General features: G+C 34.3%; 1 protein-coding gene across 1 annotated transcript; it reads left to right on the top strand.

Moving 5' to 3' along the window:
• The first annotated feature begins 10,448 nt into the window (after positions 1–10,448).
• Positions 10,449–16,393, top strand: LOC100266233 (probable inactive leucine-rich repeat receptor-like protein kinase At3g03770). The gene is made up of 7 exons (XM_059742107.1): positions 10,449–12,030; positions 12,706–12,836; positions 13,601–13,841; positions 14,385–14,587; positions 14,677–14,726; positions 15,689–15,800; positions 15,985–16,393. The coding sequence occupies exons 1-7, from the start codon at positions 10,674–10,676 to the stop codon at positions 16,234–16,236; spliced, it is 2,346 nt and encodes a 781-aa protein (XP_059598090.1). The 5' UTR covers positions 10,449–10,673; the 3' UTR covers positions 16,237–16,393.
• The last annotated feature ends 880 nt before the right edge of the window (positions 16,394–17,273 follow it).

Raw genomic sequence — 17,273 nt, forward strand, 5'->3', positions numbered from 1 at the left:
TCATGTGGATTCCACCTACTCCTAGCTCCTTATTAGTATATGAAATAGAGCTAAGATTCTTTGATGTTTGGTCATTTGTTCGTTTATGCTTTGCTCCTGTTTCTATTCTTCCTTGTATTACTTTGTTTTTGGTATCTCTAGGTGATGATACAATAGCTATGGTCATGCAACCATTGAGAAGTCTTCGTTCCCCAGGTATCCGTCACCATTTGGTTGGCATGTTAGAGAAGTATTGCATGGGGCTGACAAGATATGGTAAGAAATTTCTAGCTTCAAAGTGATATCTTCGTTTTCTTGCTAAGTACCAGAACTGGTGGATTGGGGATCTGATCACTAACGAGAATAATGAGCATTTTGAGTTGAATGAGGGTCCTTCGAAAGTCTACAGATGATGGCCAATTGATTTTGAAGTTGAGGATATGGCTGTTATAAATCTTCATAGATGCATGGAAGGAAAGCTGAAATGGGAAGCAAAATTCAGACCATGAAGTACAGAAAGCACTTGATGTAACTGTTAGAAATAAGTAGAAAGTTTAACCTGGTTCTGCATTCTTCATATAGTTCATAACACGTTATCTAAATGGGAATACGGGAATGTAGAAAAGGGTTACCACTATGGCTAGAAGATGGGTGGGTAAGCACTCACCAGAAATCGCCATTGGGTTTAATCAAGAAGCAGCAACTTCAATCATGGCCAGACTTGCCATCCATTGAGCGGAGACGTGTTATGCTTGAGATGTCATCAAATGGTTGGATAATGAATCGATTCGTTTTGTTTCCAAGTTTGGGGATTGTATACAAGAAGATCCATCTTCTTTTTGTCTATCAACCAACTTCTCTTTGTACCCATAGTTCACGTACCCATCATACCTATTTCTCTCACTACCCACAGCTCCATTCACCACCTAACCCTATAAACACACTTCTTTCACCACCTCTTTCATTTAAACCCATTTTCCTAACCCATCATTATGCACTCCCTGGTCAGGCCAGAAACGGATATGCCCTTTTCTTACACCTTTATCCATCACTAATACTCCCATTTATCATACCTACTACCAGCAACCGAAACCCATCACCATACTCACATCTCAATTTTTTCAATATCCACTAAAGCCACTTCTCTCTCTACCTTCCATCACCCATTCCACCATTCATTCCCCACTTGTTTGTTTTTCATCTTCCCATGTACATGAAGTCCCATGCACACAGTCACCATCATCTCACCATCCTTCTAATCTTCATACCCTAACACACCCCTTACCACCTCGCTATCACTCACCCATGCACACCTCACCACGGCTCACCCATGCACCCCATGGCCGCCATGCTTACCATAGCTCACCCATGTAGCCTATATGAAGTCTGCATGCACCCCATGGTCACCACCCTCACAGTTCACCCATGCAGCCCGCACCTCATCTCATGCACCCGTGGCCTCCATAATACCACCATGCAGTCCATGACTACCCTCACAGCTCACCCATGCAGCCAGTACCTCATCTCATGCACCTATGGCTACCACACCATCACCTAAAACCCACACATGCACCTCACAACTCACCTAGAGCCTACACCTCACTTCATAGCTCACCCATGCCGCCCATGGTTCACCCATGGCCACCACATGCTCACCCATGGCTCACCCACAACTCACACCTCACCACACACCTTCCACAGTCCGTATGCAGCCACCACAACCCACATGCAGCTCAAGGTCTCCATACAACCACCAAATGCAGCCTACATACAACTTAAAGCCACCACATACAACTCAAAACCACCCCATAGTCCATATGCAACTCAAGGTCTCCAAATGGCCACTAAATGCAGCCCACATACAGCTTAAAGCCACCCCACAATCCGCATGCAGCTCAAGGTCTCCAAACGGCCACCAAATACAGCCCACATACAGCTTAAAGCCACCCCATGGCCCACATGCATCTCAAGGTCTCCAAACGGCCACCAAATGCAACCCACATATAGCTTAAAGCCACTCCACAGCTCACATGCAACTCAAAGTCTCCAAACAACCACCAAATGCACATACAACTTAAAGCCATTCCATGACTTACCCATGTAGTGGCCACTTTCTATTCTTTTGGTTTTTTTCTTCTTATTTTAATATGAAAAATTTATCTATTTATTTATTTTATTTATTCCTTTTATTATTCTCAAATAACTATTTAAAATCCCATTTTTTTTAATCTAATATTCAAAATACAAATTTCAAATGATTTTCTAAATTTTCCAAATTGAATCTTTAAAATTCAATTCTAAAATAGTTTTCCGAATTTAATCCACAAAATACAATTTTCAAATGATTTTATATGTTTTCTGAATTTAATCTTTAAAATTCAATTCTCAAAACATTTTCCAAAATTAATCTTTTAAATTCAATTCTCAAAATAGTTTTCCAAAATAAATTTTTTAAAAATTCAATTCTTAAAATAGTTTTCCGAATTTAATATTTAAAATTCAATTCTCAAAACAGTTCCCCAATTTAATCTTTAAAATTCAATTTTCAAAACAGTTTTCCAAATTTAACCTTTAAAATTCAATTCTCAATATAATTTTCCAAATTTAATCTTTAAAATTCAATTCTCAAAATAGTTTTCCAAATTTAATTTCTTAAAAATTTAATTCTCAAATATTTTTCCAAATTTAATCTTTAATATTCAATTCTCAGAACAGTTTTCCAATTTTAATCTTTAAAATTCAATTCTCAAAATAGTTTTCCAAATTTAATCTTTAAAATTCAATTCTCAAAATAGTTTTCCAAATTTAATTTCTTAAAAATTTAATTCTCAAATAGTTTTCCAAATTTAATATTTAAAATTCAATTCTCAAAATAGTTTTCCAAATTTAATTTCTTAAAAATTTAATTCTCAAAATTTCCAAAATTTCGAAATTTCAAATTCAATTTTTTTGAATACCATTTTCAAATAATTTTTCAAAATTCCAAAATTTCAAATTCATTTTTGTAAAAAATACCATTATCAAATTTTCCAAAGTTCCAAAATTCCAAAATTATTTTTTAAAACTATTATTTTCAAATAATTTTCCAAAGTTCCAAAATTCCAAAATTATTTTTAGAACTATTATTCTCAAATAATTTTCCAAAGTTCCAAAATCCCAAATTTAGTTGTTAAAATTATTATTCTCAAATAATTTTCCAGATTTCCAAAATTTCAAACTTAATTTTTACTGTCATCGTTAAATGATTTTTCAAAATTCCAAATTCCAAATTTAATTTTCCAAACTCCCATTTTCAAATTTTTTTAAATTAAAAAAATGAATAAGTTTTCATAATTTCAAAATAATAAAATTTATGAGAATTAATTCATAGTAAAAATAGATTGGGCTTTGGTGGGAGTCCAACATTCATAACTTTTCTTTAAAAAATAATTCAAGTAAATGGTGCGATCGATTTTGATTTGGTTTTGTGTGAGATTTTTACACTTGTCATTGTACACTAATCATGTTTTCATAACAATGCTTTATTATCTGCTACCAAGTTATGCTCTCACTCTCACTTGGTTTATATTTCGGTATCATGACTTGTTTTTAAGATATGATCATTTTGGTATCCATTGATTTTCTAGTTAATTGTCATGCATGCTTTACCTTATTTAGTAGAGACCCATTTTTAGGGGATTAGAAGGGTGCTACGGTCTTTATTGTATCTTCCTAGTAGGTAACCTGATCCCCAGACCCAGACTTAGGTTTTTCGTAGATTGCTTTTCCACAAAAATCAGGAGTCCTTTTAGGGGTTTTATTCTTACTTGTTTTCCCCTTTAAAAGTAAATAAAAATAAGTGGCGACTCCAAGTATTTTCTAAAAATCATATTTTTTTCACCAAATAAACAAAAAACGAGTCGCGTCATCGGGTGGGAACACATCGAGCTAAAAATACGGGGTCCACAAATTGGCGAATCCATTGGGGATCGAACCCAGAATCTTTGGTTTCATAAAAAATCAATCTCGAACTTAAGTTGAGGCAAATATGACATTTGATTAGTCGATTGATGGATACCATCTCTTTGTGCTTTTCTATGATTGAGTGTTCATAGCATATTAAGATTTTGATGTGATGATTTCCTATGCTTGACTGTCATATTCATTTGGGACATTAGTGTGATGATGACATTGATTGTTTATCTTGCCTGTCTTAGTATAGTGATTTTGATCTTGCCATGATTGTTCTGCTCACCTCACATGTATAGACTCATTGTTGTATATCTTTCGATTGCGTGTGTTGATTATCTTGCTTGTATATTATCTTGATCATCTTTGAGCATGCTGTCTTTATCACTATTCATTTTGATTGTCATATTCTCGTTTAGCTTATGTGTAGACATGGATGATATATCTACACTTTGCTTGACTGTTTGTTGCATGACTGCTCTTCTTTTGTATGTTTGCATGTTGTTTGTCTGTGTGAGTCGCACATATATCCTCTTACCTCCAACCCTCTAGTTTTGGTCATTTCCTTCATCTCGACTCTTATTTTTGCAAGTGTGAGGCCTTGTGTGTGCTTGTTTCTCTGACCAAGCAACAAGCTATATCGTTGTTTGGGAGCATTCTACAGAAGGCCAACACATTGATGTTGATTGGAGTATGATCTTTGAAGACTTGTATAGCCTAGAGCTAGGTTTCATGGATATTTGTGTGACTAGTGTGTTTCTTTTTCTATTTTAGCTTCATAGGATTTTCGGATGCACCCACACCACTCACCGTGCACTTTAGTTGACTATTGAGTACTGAGAGTTGCGAGAGCTTTCACCATAAGAAAACACTTGGGATGTCGAGGTAGTGCATGTGTGGATGTAATGACCACCTTGCATAGAAGCGCCTCGTTTCTTCGAAGGCATGCAGAAGGTTGCTTACCACCGAAGGGTATGATCACTTCTGCTAGGGATCCTTTAACCCACCCTATTATTTTTAAAGCCACCTTATCCTTATAGGCTAAGCTTAGAATCAAATTTCACGTGATTTGTTGCACCAGAATCAATTATCCATGCACTATTCAAAATAGATGTAGAAATATTTAAAACCTTACCACCATTATCTACATCTATTACTAATGTTGAGGCTTTTCCAATAACATCATCTTCTGCTTTTGTTTCAATAACTGCAATGGTTAAGGTCATTTTTTATTTTCTTTGAATGACTATGATCCCACCATTCTGGATATCCTACTAGTTCAAAACAACGACTTTTGGTATGACCAGCCTTATTGCAATGAGTGCATTAATAAGTGGACTTATCAATACCATTGATTGTTTTACCATTGTTGGCTTGCAAACGATCTTGTTGATTCTGATTAGACTGATTTTGGTCCATCATAGCACTAGCTTTAGGTGTTACAAAATTGCTTTTCAAAGTGGTGTTATGTATGGCATCTCATCGAATCAAAGAGTAGCATTCCTCCAAGTTTGGAATTGAGTTCTTGCACAAAATCTCTCGTCGGATTTGGTCAAACTCTTCATCTAATCCAGCCAAGAATATGTGAACTCTCAATCGTTCAATAGACCTGTAATATGTCGTGACATCATCAAGATCCTTCATAACCGCCTTATCATGATGGTCCAATTCTTGGAAAATTTATGTCAACTCTCTATAATATACAGAGAGTTTTTTCACTTTGTTTTGCAGAGAAGGCCTTCTAATTTAGAGAATACACTTTTAATTCATCACTTCCATCATAAAATGATTTTGACAATGCATCCCAAATTTCATAGGCAATGGGCAATCATAAGTAACGCTGCATAATTTCTAGAGACATGGACATTAAAAGCCACATTTTAACCTTTTGATTTTCAACTTACCATTTTTCATAACCTTCATCAGACTCCACATGTGGCTTAGTTTTGCCCCGAATATAGGAGATCTTATCTCTTTCAACAATCTGTATCTCTATCAATTGGGACCATATGTTATAGTTAGATTCTGTAAGAGTGATTCCGACATTAAACGTTCATTTGGCCTGAATTACAATACTTTTTTCATTCATTTGCTTTAAAGGGTCTTCTTTATCACTCCAACAGATTGAGACCTACCTTCAAAAGATAGGTAGAACAAGGTCAAGAGATGCAATGAAAATTAATCACGATGACAACTTAGGCACAATGGCAAAGCAAGTGAAAAGAATCAAAAGTCAGTGGTTGGTGAGTGTTGATCACAAGAACGAGAAGTGGATCGGACTTGGTCAGATGCTGAAGTGCCACATCGAGTTCGCCTTCTCACAATAATGATTTCATAATTTTATGTAAAGCCACGGTTGATTGTATTTCGTTTATTTTTTTAGGCTCTATTACCGTCTTTTAACAAATCATCCCTAAAGATTGGTTTAGATTTTTCGCTAGAGTTGCCGAGAAATTTTTCTGATATTCTAGGATCAAAATGGAACTAGTTTTCTAATTTAGGGTAACTTCTGGGTTTGGATTTTGAATGATTATTAAAATAATAATAATAATAATAATAATAATAATAATAATAATAATAATAATAATAATAATAATGGGTTTAGCAACTGAGTGTTTTCTCTTACATAGTGTCTTCCTCCCATATGCATGTCACTTCCTCTTGTACGACCACTTTGGTACACACTATCCTCCTCTTGATGCATTTCTTTTATCTTTGTGTGAATTTAGATGTTTTGAATTGGGTTTTCAAACTTCTTTCTATTTAAATTATCTCAATTTTTAAATTTCATCCTTAGACTTTTCTTTTTAGGTCTCTAAAATATTTTTAATAAATTTATTGCCATATTTCCTTCGGCATGCACCTTTCTTTTATTTTTAATAACTTTCTCGATTTCCTCAATTTTTTAGTAACATGAATAAATTCCACAATTCCAAAATAATGGAATTTTCTCTAACTCTTTTGTGGTCTTTCCTTTATGATCATTAGAAAGCAGGAAAATGTGGATGACTTCATGCAAATAAATTTAGGTAGTGGTGGGGCTTGACATACATGATATTTTCCTTTGATTATTGATTCCAATTGCTTTGTTTACTACATAAAAGATTGAATATTTCTTAGCTATTGTGATATACATGTGAGATATTTTACACTTATCATTGTGCACTAACTTTGTCTCTCAGTGCTTAGTTTGCCGCTAAGGTATACCCTCGAATCATGATGATCATCCTCAGTATCCATTGATTAAGTAGTTAATTGTCATACTTGTCTTAACTTGATTTGTAGAGACCTAATTTTAAGGCTTAGAGGGGTGTTATAACTTACCGTTGTACCTTCCTGATAGGTAACTGATCCTCAGACCCCAACTTGGTTTTGCATAGACCTGTTTTTTCCTTTCTAGGTGTCACACTTAGGGTTTTCTTTCTTTTTTTGTTTTTCCAAAAATAATTGGCAACTCTAAAACCATTTTTAAAAAAATAAACTTTTCATAAATAAAAAGCAAATCTCTCCATTGAGTGGAAACGCATGTGAAAAACATGGATTTACAATTTTGTATTAAAAAAAAATCATAGAATCCCTTTTTCACATTTAGTATTATTTAAAAAGTATTCCATAAATTTATTATAGCAACTTTGACCATTGGAAGGATTGCTCGATCGCTTGAGCCACTTGAGCATTAATCCAACCACTCAAGCAATAAGGCCACTTGAGCGCTAATCAAATCGCTCAAGCATTAAGGCCACTCGAGTGCTTATCTAAGCGCTTAAGCATTGCATCCTGTAGTTGTGCACTTGAGGTTATTTCTACAACTTTTTTGGCCACCGTTTCTTTGAAAAATTCACATTTTTGAACAACTTTTTACACCATGGATGTTTGTGAATGCTTTGAACTTTTAATCTTGGCTTTTAGGTCACCAAAGACATATAAAAACTGATTTTTTTCAAAGAGAAAGATCAAATGCTCTGTCGAAATAGAGCTTACAATTCGTCTAAGAACAAAAACCGAATTTTTTACACCCAAATATAAAAATAATAATCCATATTTTGTTACATCATGTCATGGTTTTAAGGGTTTTATCACATTTATTAGATATAAAAGAAAGAGAAGAAGCAAAAAATAAACAAATTAATGTCTTGTAAAGTTGAAGGATGAAAACCCTCATGACATGAAGACTTTTGCAAGACTAGTTTTCATAATGAGGAAGGATAAGGTCGCACATCATGTGGATTTTCCCATTGATAGATTTGGTGGAGATTTTAAGACATTCTTATTGAAAGAGGACATAGAGGATATTCATTTTGTAATTCTACAATACTTAGATGATATTTCCCTTTAATCTTAGATTTATAAATTCTCATTACACTAGATGGAGATGGAGGTGATGGTACTATTTTGATTAACGTAGATGCCATACCAATTTTTTTTGGAGTTATTTATCATTTTGTATAAGGTGTGAACCATACCTAGATTGATTCTGTTGTTTCTTTGCTGTGAAGAGAAAATTCCATATCTAATATAAAAAAGTTTGTTGGGGAAAGTGGTAAAGTGGTGGAGATGTTGACTTAAGATTGGCAATATGGTGGCCTTTTAAAACTTACCCAAAATCCATACCAAGTGTTTTTGTTTTTTTTTTCATTCGTTTTTTCTTTTATTGGGAAAACAAATTGATTTCTAATTTAGTTAAATTTGTTTGGGAAAAATGGTGAAGATGGTGGTTGCCTTGTGTATTCAAGTTCCTAGAGAAGATTGCAAGATGGTGACATTTTGAAATGGCTTAAGAAGAGATGTTTTTTCATCCAAAGTTGATACAAGATTTTGGAGCTACTCACAATTTTGCATAACCTATGGATCACACATATTAAATATTAATTCTTTATCTATTTTGTGAGGAAAAAAAAAATCATTTGTGGTCTAAATAACATTCATGAGGGAAAATGGAGAATTATGTTGAAATTAAATTAAATTATGTTTGTTGTTGAAATTAAATTAGAATGCAAAAACAGCTGTTGAAATTAAATTATGTTTGTTGTTTTCTTCTAGGTTATCTTATTTGCAAGGACATGACGAATCTTGTTTGTGGATCTTTCATGTGACACAAGATATGATAATATAGATGTGATGTAAATTGGTGGGACATTAATACAATGACACTTATATTGTTGGTAAGTTAATTTAGATAAATTTAAAATAGTGGTAGATTTTAACCAGGGAAAATATTCCGACTTTGGTAATAGGTACCTCGGGAGATATTTTTTTTAGGGTTAATTTCTTACCCGAGGTTTTTGCCAAATAAATCTTTTTATTTATTATTCTCACTCACAATTTCTCTTGACGAAATTTCAAATCTGTCATGTGTATTTAATTAAAATCTCAAAAGAGGTAAATAAATCAACCCATTTTTTATGGAAATAAAATTGGGTCTTTTGTTAATATGAATGGTCAATATTGAAATTATGAAGAAAAAGAACGACTTATTTCATATGGATGATTTATCAAAGTTAACCATAAAATTTGCAAATGCATTTTGTGAATAAGCACTGATGCTTTCTTATTGTCAAGGTTTGTGTACAAATTAAGCTCTTTTTATTCTTACGTGGAAATGGATAATATAAAAGAAAATAAAATATAATTAAAATTAATTTAAATTTCTACATTTTAAAGTTATTTAATTTTTATATCGATGAGTTAAAATAAGTAAAATGAGATTGAAATAGTAAATAAAAATAATTTATCGATCTTTAATTTATTTTTTATTATCCTTTATTTTTTATTTTCTTCTACTTTTCTTTAATATTTTCTTTCTTTTTTAATTTTCCCTCAAATTTTCCGGGAGTCAAACATAGTCAAAGGGATTATCAAGAAAAAAAAATATTATGAAAAATGATTTCTTATGTTTGATTTTACTATATGATAAATGCAAAAAAAAAAAAAAAAAAGTGGGATATAATTAAAATTATAAAAAAAAAATTGTATATTTTTTAAATTGTTTAATCTTTATATAAAATAATTAAAGAAATGAAAAAAAATTAAAAAAACATATAAAAATAATTTATTAATTTTAAATTTATTTTTTATTTTCTATTTTTACTCTCTACTTTTTATCTCTTCCACTTTCTTCGAGACTTTCCAAATCAAACGTGAAAGAAGAAAGATTAAGAAAAAGGGAAAAGGCAATAGATGTCTGTAGAAGTTCACTGATTGAGATGCAAAGCCCATCCGTGACTTGATCTGATTTGGCAAATGTTGGTCCGTGACTTTGCTCTGGACCCATCAGCCCTTTTGCCGTCCACGTCTTCTTCACATGGGATTTTGCAAAAGCTGGTTGATAATGAAATGGCGAACACACGTACCACCAAAACAATTTTATATCAATTATCTTCTTAATTTTGTCTCTATTTCAATGTCCAGTGACGATCAGAATTTGAATGCACAAGAAATGGATGGATAATGATGTCATTAAACATAATTTAATTTTTATTTTAAAAGAAAATCTTTATAAAAAGCAAATAAATCCAATGGAAACAGAAATGTGAAAGGGTTGCAGACCCTGCTTTTGCCTTGGTTAATGGGAGCGAAGCTGACAGCTTCGGCCTCTGGGTTTGGTGTATTCATTGTTATAATATCAATACTTGTGGATAGACCTACAGGGGGTGATGGCTGCTTAGTGCGCCGGAGACTGGAGGGGTAAGGAAAGCAAGCTTCTTCTTGTTGATGTGAGCCTGGAGGTGGCTAGTGGAAAACTGATAATGGGGACACAAATCCTTCCTTCATCACATCTGCTCTGCCTGTTAATGGCAATTTTTTTATCAGGAATCCATCATTCATGCCAGCTAGAGCCATCTCAATCTCAGGCCCTTGTCAAAATCCGGCAGCTTCTCTACAACCCATCAGTTGTAAGCATTTGGGATTCCAGACCAGACATTTGCGACCTTGATCAACTAGAGTCATCATCTCATTCTCTAACACTGGCATGCTATGAAGACAGCATAACCCAGCTGCATATTATTGGGAACAATGAGCCACTGCCTCAAAATTTCTCCGCGGATTCTTTCTTCGCTGCTCTAACCAGTCTCCCAAACTTGAAGGTCCTGTCTTTGGTGTCCCTAGGTATGTGGGGGCCTTTGCCCACTGTAACTGGTAATTTGTCTTCATTGGAAATACTCAATCTTACTTCCAATTACTTCAATGCCACCATCCCTGTACAAGTATCATCTCTGAAGAACCTCCAAACGCTAGTACTAGAGGGTAACATGTTCACTGGTACTGTTCCTGATTGGCTGAGTTCACTCCCACTCTTGGCTGTTCTGAGTCTCAAGAACAATTCCTTTCATGGGACTCTTCCGGATTCTTTGTCAAATTTGAGAAACATCAGGATTCTTGACCTTTCAATGAATCATTTATCTGGACAAGTGCCCGATCTTCGGAACTTGACCAACCTTCAAGTTCTTGATATACAAGATAATTTTTTTGGACCTCAATTTCCTAGTTTGCACACTAAGTTGGTTGCCCTGGTACTCAGAAACAATCAGTTCCACTCTGGTATTCCTGTTGAATTAAGCTACTATTATCAGCTGCAAAAACTGGACATCTCTTTCAACGGATTTGTGGGACCATTTTTGCCATCACTGCTGTCCCTGCCTTCAATCACTTATCTAGATGTAGCAAAGAATAGATTCACTGGAATGCTTTTCCCAAACATGTCTTGCAATCCCCAACTTGCTCTAGTGAATTTGTCCTCAAATCTTTTGACTGGGGACTTACCTCCTTGCTTACAATCGGCTCCTAAGAGCCGGGTTGTGGTGTATGAGAGGAATTGTCTTTCCAGTGGAGATCAGGTGCAGCATCCTTATTCCTTTTGCAGAATTGAAGCTATGGCTGTGAAAATCTTGCCTCATATGCACAAGGAAGAGAGAAGACCATTTTCCATAGCAGTCCTTGCATCAATCATAGTGGGAGTGATTGTTGGAGTAGTTGCACTCGTTGGGTTAGTTTTTTTGGTCATTAGAAGATTAAATGCTCAGAACACGGCAAAGACACCCGCAACAAGATTACCATCTGAGCAATTCTCAACTGTAGATGCAGCAAAACTGATTTTCGATGCAAGTAAGATTTACGCTTTCCTTTTCTTTTTTTCTCCAGAATGCTTACAACCTAAGGCTGCATATGCTGGACCATCACTTTCTCTTGCTCTCAAATAGCAAGAATGCTAATTTTGGTGTGAAAGTGCAGACTAATGAGGGCATAATTTTCCCGCATTCTTCCCAACTGCTTCCTATCAAATTTAATGGAACTACAATTTTTTACTTCCTAATTTTTTCCTCATGCAAGCAGATGGATCCTATTGTGATTAGGAGAATCCTAGAATATAAACAGATTTATGTTACTCTCTTCTGGAAGGACTTAATGTAGAATTCCCATTTATTTTGTCCATTATTTGTTGAACAATTCATTCTAAGACTCCAACATTTTCCTCAATAAAAATGATGGTATATTATGCTAAATGGTGGACAACCATGGGCATTCCAACCTGCATCCTGTTTTAATATTAGCAATCTTGAGAGTTCCCTGTTTCTCATGTTCTGCTTGAAGTGATTATGGTAATTTTACTCTGTTGATGATCTTGCATATGGAGAATTTGGATTTGTTTACCGTTCATAGATATTCATGGATGTAAATTTTAATTTAATTCAGTTCCAGCTGACATATCTAAGAAAAATAGTAAAGAAATTTGTACTTAGAAACATGACATATGGCTATTTGAAATTCTTGTACTTTCAGGAAATATATCACAAACAATGAAGCTTGGAGCTCTTGGTCTTCCTGCTTATCGAACCTTTTTCCTGGAGGAGCTTAAGGAGGCTACCAATAACTTTGATGAATCAAGTCTGATTGAAGGTTCTCATGGTCAGGTAATGCCATTTTTCTTTTTGTTAACTCCCATAGTTTTCCTCATTTATCTGACTGCCATGAAACTGCCTTACCTTAAAGTAGGCTTAAATAGAAGCCCTTTTTTAGCAGAAAGTTCCATGGATTAACCATGTAAAAATTAAAAAATAGCATATAACTCAAATCAGCACCATAGAGCCTTAACCATCTGAAGAAAATAAATCCTGATAGCTAAACATGAAGGTTCTTTCTATGGTTATTATCAAATTATTCATGTACCTCCTAACTCTTCTAAAATAACATTTGCCTCCATACTCTTCGGAGGGAAATTGGATTGCCTCCCTTCTTGAAACAGGTGTTATATTTTGAAGTCATGTGTGATCCTTTAGATGCTTTGAAGTCATGTCCAATGATAGAAGAAGTAAAGGAAGGGGTGACATGTGTTATATTTTGAACACGAGGGAAAATGCCATTCAAAAAGATCATCACACACGTATATTAGAACATTGAATGAGCATGATCCTTTGGATGCTTTTTAGTTGTCTCCAAAGTCATTTTACTTACAGGTGTGAATGCTCTATGAATAAACTTCCTCCTTGCTTGTAGTGGAAATGTGTTTACCTTTTTTTTTTTTTATGCCTAAACTGCTACCTTGGACTGGATTGCTAGCTTGTTAAAGGACTCTTTACATCTTATAATAGTGTTTCAACTGTTAGATGCTGATGAAACTATATGATATGTTCTCACTGAAACATGAGAATATCTGCTGCTTCTGATAAAATTTCAGATATACAAAGGTAAGCTCACCGATGGCACTATTGTTGCTATAAGAAGCTTGCAAATGAGAAGGCGCCAACGAAGCCAATCATATATGCACCACATTGAGCTGATTTCAAAGCTTAGACACAGCCATTTGGTTAGTGCACTTGGACACTGCTTTGAGTGCTTTCCAGATGATTCATGCGTCAGCAGAATATTTCTTATAACTGAGTCCATACCAAATGGGACACTAAGGGGCTGCATCTCTGGTAAATGATTGACCATTACTTATATTTTGTAGTTGTTCATATCAAGTGAATAATATATAATCTTGGTGGAGAAATCCCTGTTCATTGGCTCTTCAAACTTCTCTGTGATTGTTCATGAAGCCTATAAGGACTGTGCTCCATTGTATGACATCTTTCAAACAGCTGTTAGATTGGGGCATTTCTTACAGCTGCATGAAAAGACTGAAATCATATGCAATAAGGAATATGTTTCCTCGAATTGAAATGATTTCAGTCTGCTATGACTAGACCAGGAAATTAATAGCAACATATACGTGATTCATTTTGGGCTATTGGACCTGTCATTAAATTTGTTTGACTGGATGAGATTTTGAGGTCAAAACTAGAAGATAACAGATGAACTTTTTCTGGACCAATGCCATATTGTTCTAATCATTATGAAGAGTGATGTCTCAGACACCTAGTGTTGTATATTGTGCAGGGACTGTATGCAATATCTTATTATTACTGTTTTCCTTTTTTTTTTTTGTTGGTTTTTTCATTTTTGACACTTGGAATTGGCAGGAAATCGAAGACAAAGGCTTAATTGGACACAAAGGATAGCAGCTGCCATTGGAGTTGTGAAGGGTATTCAGTTTCTTCATACTGGGATTGTGCCTGGTTTATTTTCAAACAATCTGAAAATAACAGATGTTTTGTTGGATCATAATCTTCACGTCAAAATCAGCAGTTATAACCTCCCTTTGTTAGCCGAAAGTAGGGAACAGGTGGGGCAAATCTGTACTTCATATAGCTGGATATTTTTTCCATTAAAGCATATACTCTGAGTTGATAGCTTGCTTTGTAAGCCTTTCAGGTTGGTGTTGGTGTTTCTTCTTCTGGACTAAAAGGAAATGCACAGGCAAGGTATGACTGATTTTCTTTTTTCTTTTTCTCATGGTGCTTAAGTCAGTGTAGTAAAACTAATAATTATAAGGAGAATGTTATTTGGCCACCAACACTTTAGAAAACTTTCTTTGTTGTTGAGATTCCAGAGGCATGACCCCAAACAATTGAGCTACTCGTTTGTGTCAAAAGATACATCTTGAATTCAATTGAATATGTAGGATCATTGGGGGTAATTTTGTTCTCTTTAGAGCCATATATACAACAACAATCTTATAACATCATGTTTTTTTATTGCAACCTCAACTTCTAATTCTTGGTAGCCTTCCTTTCTTACCTTTTGAACAAATTGGTCCAACCCCTGCCTTCTGAGGCATCTATTTTAGTCTTTGTTACTGTCACTCATCAATCTCAAGTTTCTAATTTCTGTTACAAATATGTTTATGACCTGCTGTTTCTCCGGTGATCAGTAGAAAAAAAGAAAAAAAACTCATAAGGTAAAGCTTGACTTATCTATCTCATAAAATTCCTACGTAACTTGATAGATATTGATGGTCACGAGATACTCCAAAAGCATTTTTGGCTTCATCTGTCTTGTTTTATTCTATGGGTAGTCATTTAATCTTGTTTCACTCATGAAAGATTCAGAGTATCATGAATGTTAGCATCCTTTCGTAGCTCTCTCTCTCTCTCTCATAGATTCACACTTTACACTCTACAATCAGGTTGCCATTCTCCACTTTCCACATGTGTTGTTTTTCTAAGCACCCACAATTTGGAGTACAATGCAGTCAAAAGTGAAACATGGACAGAATTACTAAATATTTTGTATCATTCTTTTCCAATGCAGAGCTGCAGTGGTATATTTCCTTTTTAAAAAATCAATGAGCGTGGGGTGGCATGCTATTCTTTGAAAATTGCCTCAACAATTATATCAGATATTTCTTTGATTATATTCTCAAATTTTCTACGGCCATTTACAGGGGCAAAGATGGGGATAAGAATGATGTCTATGACTTAGGAGTAATATTACTCGAAATCATTGTTGGAAGGCCAATCACTTCCAAAAATGATGTAGTTGTTGCAAGGGATCTTGTAAGTGTTCTTTTGGCCACATTATTCAATATCTTTTTCTGTCAGAACCCTTTTCTTATCTGGGCAATGGTCAATTTCCTTGACATGGCATTGACCAACCGAGCAAATATATGTTAGAGCTATGGCAAGTGATGTTACATGGTTGCTGAATCATGACATTGAATTCTTTTTGGTCTCGGTGCAGTTAATAGTAGGCATGAAAGCTGATGACATAGCCCGAAAGACTATAATGGATCCTGCAGTTGGTAAGGAGTGGTCAGGTGAATCAATCAAGACGCTGATGGAGATCTGCATCAGATGTCTGCACAATGAACCAAGTGAGAGGCCTTCAGTTGAGGATGTCCTTTGGAACTTACAGTTTGCAGCTCAGGTTCAGGATTCATGGAGGGGAGAACCCCAGAGCAATCTTCAGTCACCTGACTTGTCTTCACAATGAGTGTAATCCTAGGAGCCTGTAGGAACATATTGCTTTTGCCTTTTTTGGAGCTTGTTCAAAAGATCGGATCAGTTTCATCCAAACCAACTTCTGTTGACCTGATCATTTGAAATAGCCTTGAATAAAAGGAGGTTCAAGAGGATTGATTAAGTAACAATTTGATATGGCATAGAGCCTTAATTTTGAGAAGTGCTTTTTCCCTGTCTAACATGCCCTTGGCATATGAAGTAAGGTGTTAAAGTGTTCGAGGAATTAATATAATATTAGTAGTCTATTACCTAAAAGTTTGAACTTTTCGGTCAACTGTTAAAGAAATAGGGAGAATTAGGCCCTCTTTGGCAACCGATGTTTGAAAACAATTTTCTATTATCCAAAATATAAAAACTGGAAAACACGTTTGATAATAAAAAATATATATATATAAAATGGTTCTCTATTCTTAAAAATAAGAAATTTTCAAAGAACATCTTTTAATTGTTTTAAGTTGTTTTCACTTATTTTCTAAAGAACGTTTTAAAAAATAATATATAAATATGGAGAATGATTAAAAATAAAACATTACAAATATAAGTTATTTTTAAAACATATTTAAAAATATAAGAAAAATGTTAACAACATTAAAAATTTCAAAACATTTTTTTTTTCTAAAAAAAATTAGAAAATAATTTTAAAAAATAATTTTAAAAACTTGTTATTAAGCTAAAAGCAAGGAAATGGAAGAAAATAAAACCCTTTCTCATTAAACAAAAAAATTAAATTAAAAATACAAAGACAAGCTATATAAAGAGCTTAATAACAACTCAATAACAGTTGTAACAAAATAACAAAAAAAAGTTGCAACAAACAAAACGACAACAAACAAAATATGTACATGACCTAATACTCTCCCTCAAAATGGACTGAGAATGTCCTTTACAACCATCTTGGATAAAAAAGGAAACAACAAAGAAGAAAGCAAAACTTTGGTAAAAACATTAGCTAGTTGAAGTTGAGAGTGAAGAGGCATTACCTTGATGAAACCATCAGCAACTTTATCA

This window comes from Vitis vinifera, chromosome 13 (assembly GCF_030704535.1).
Source record: "Vitis vinifera cultivar Pinot Noir 40024 chromosome 13, ASM3070453v1".
Classification (NCBI taxonomy): domain Eukaryota; kingdom Viridiplantae; phylum Streptophyta; class Magnoliopsida; order Vitales; family Vitaceae; genus Vitis; species Vitis vinifera.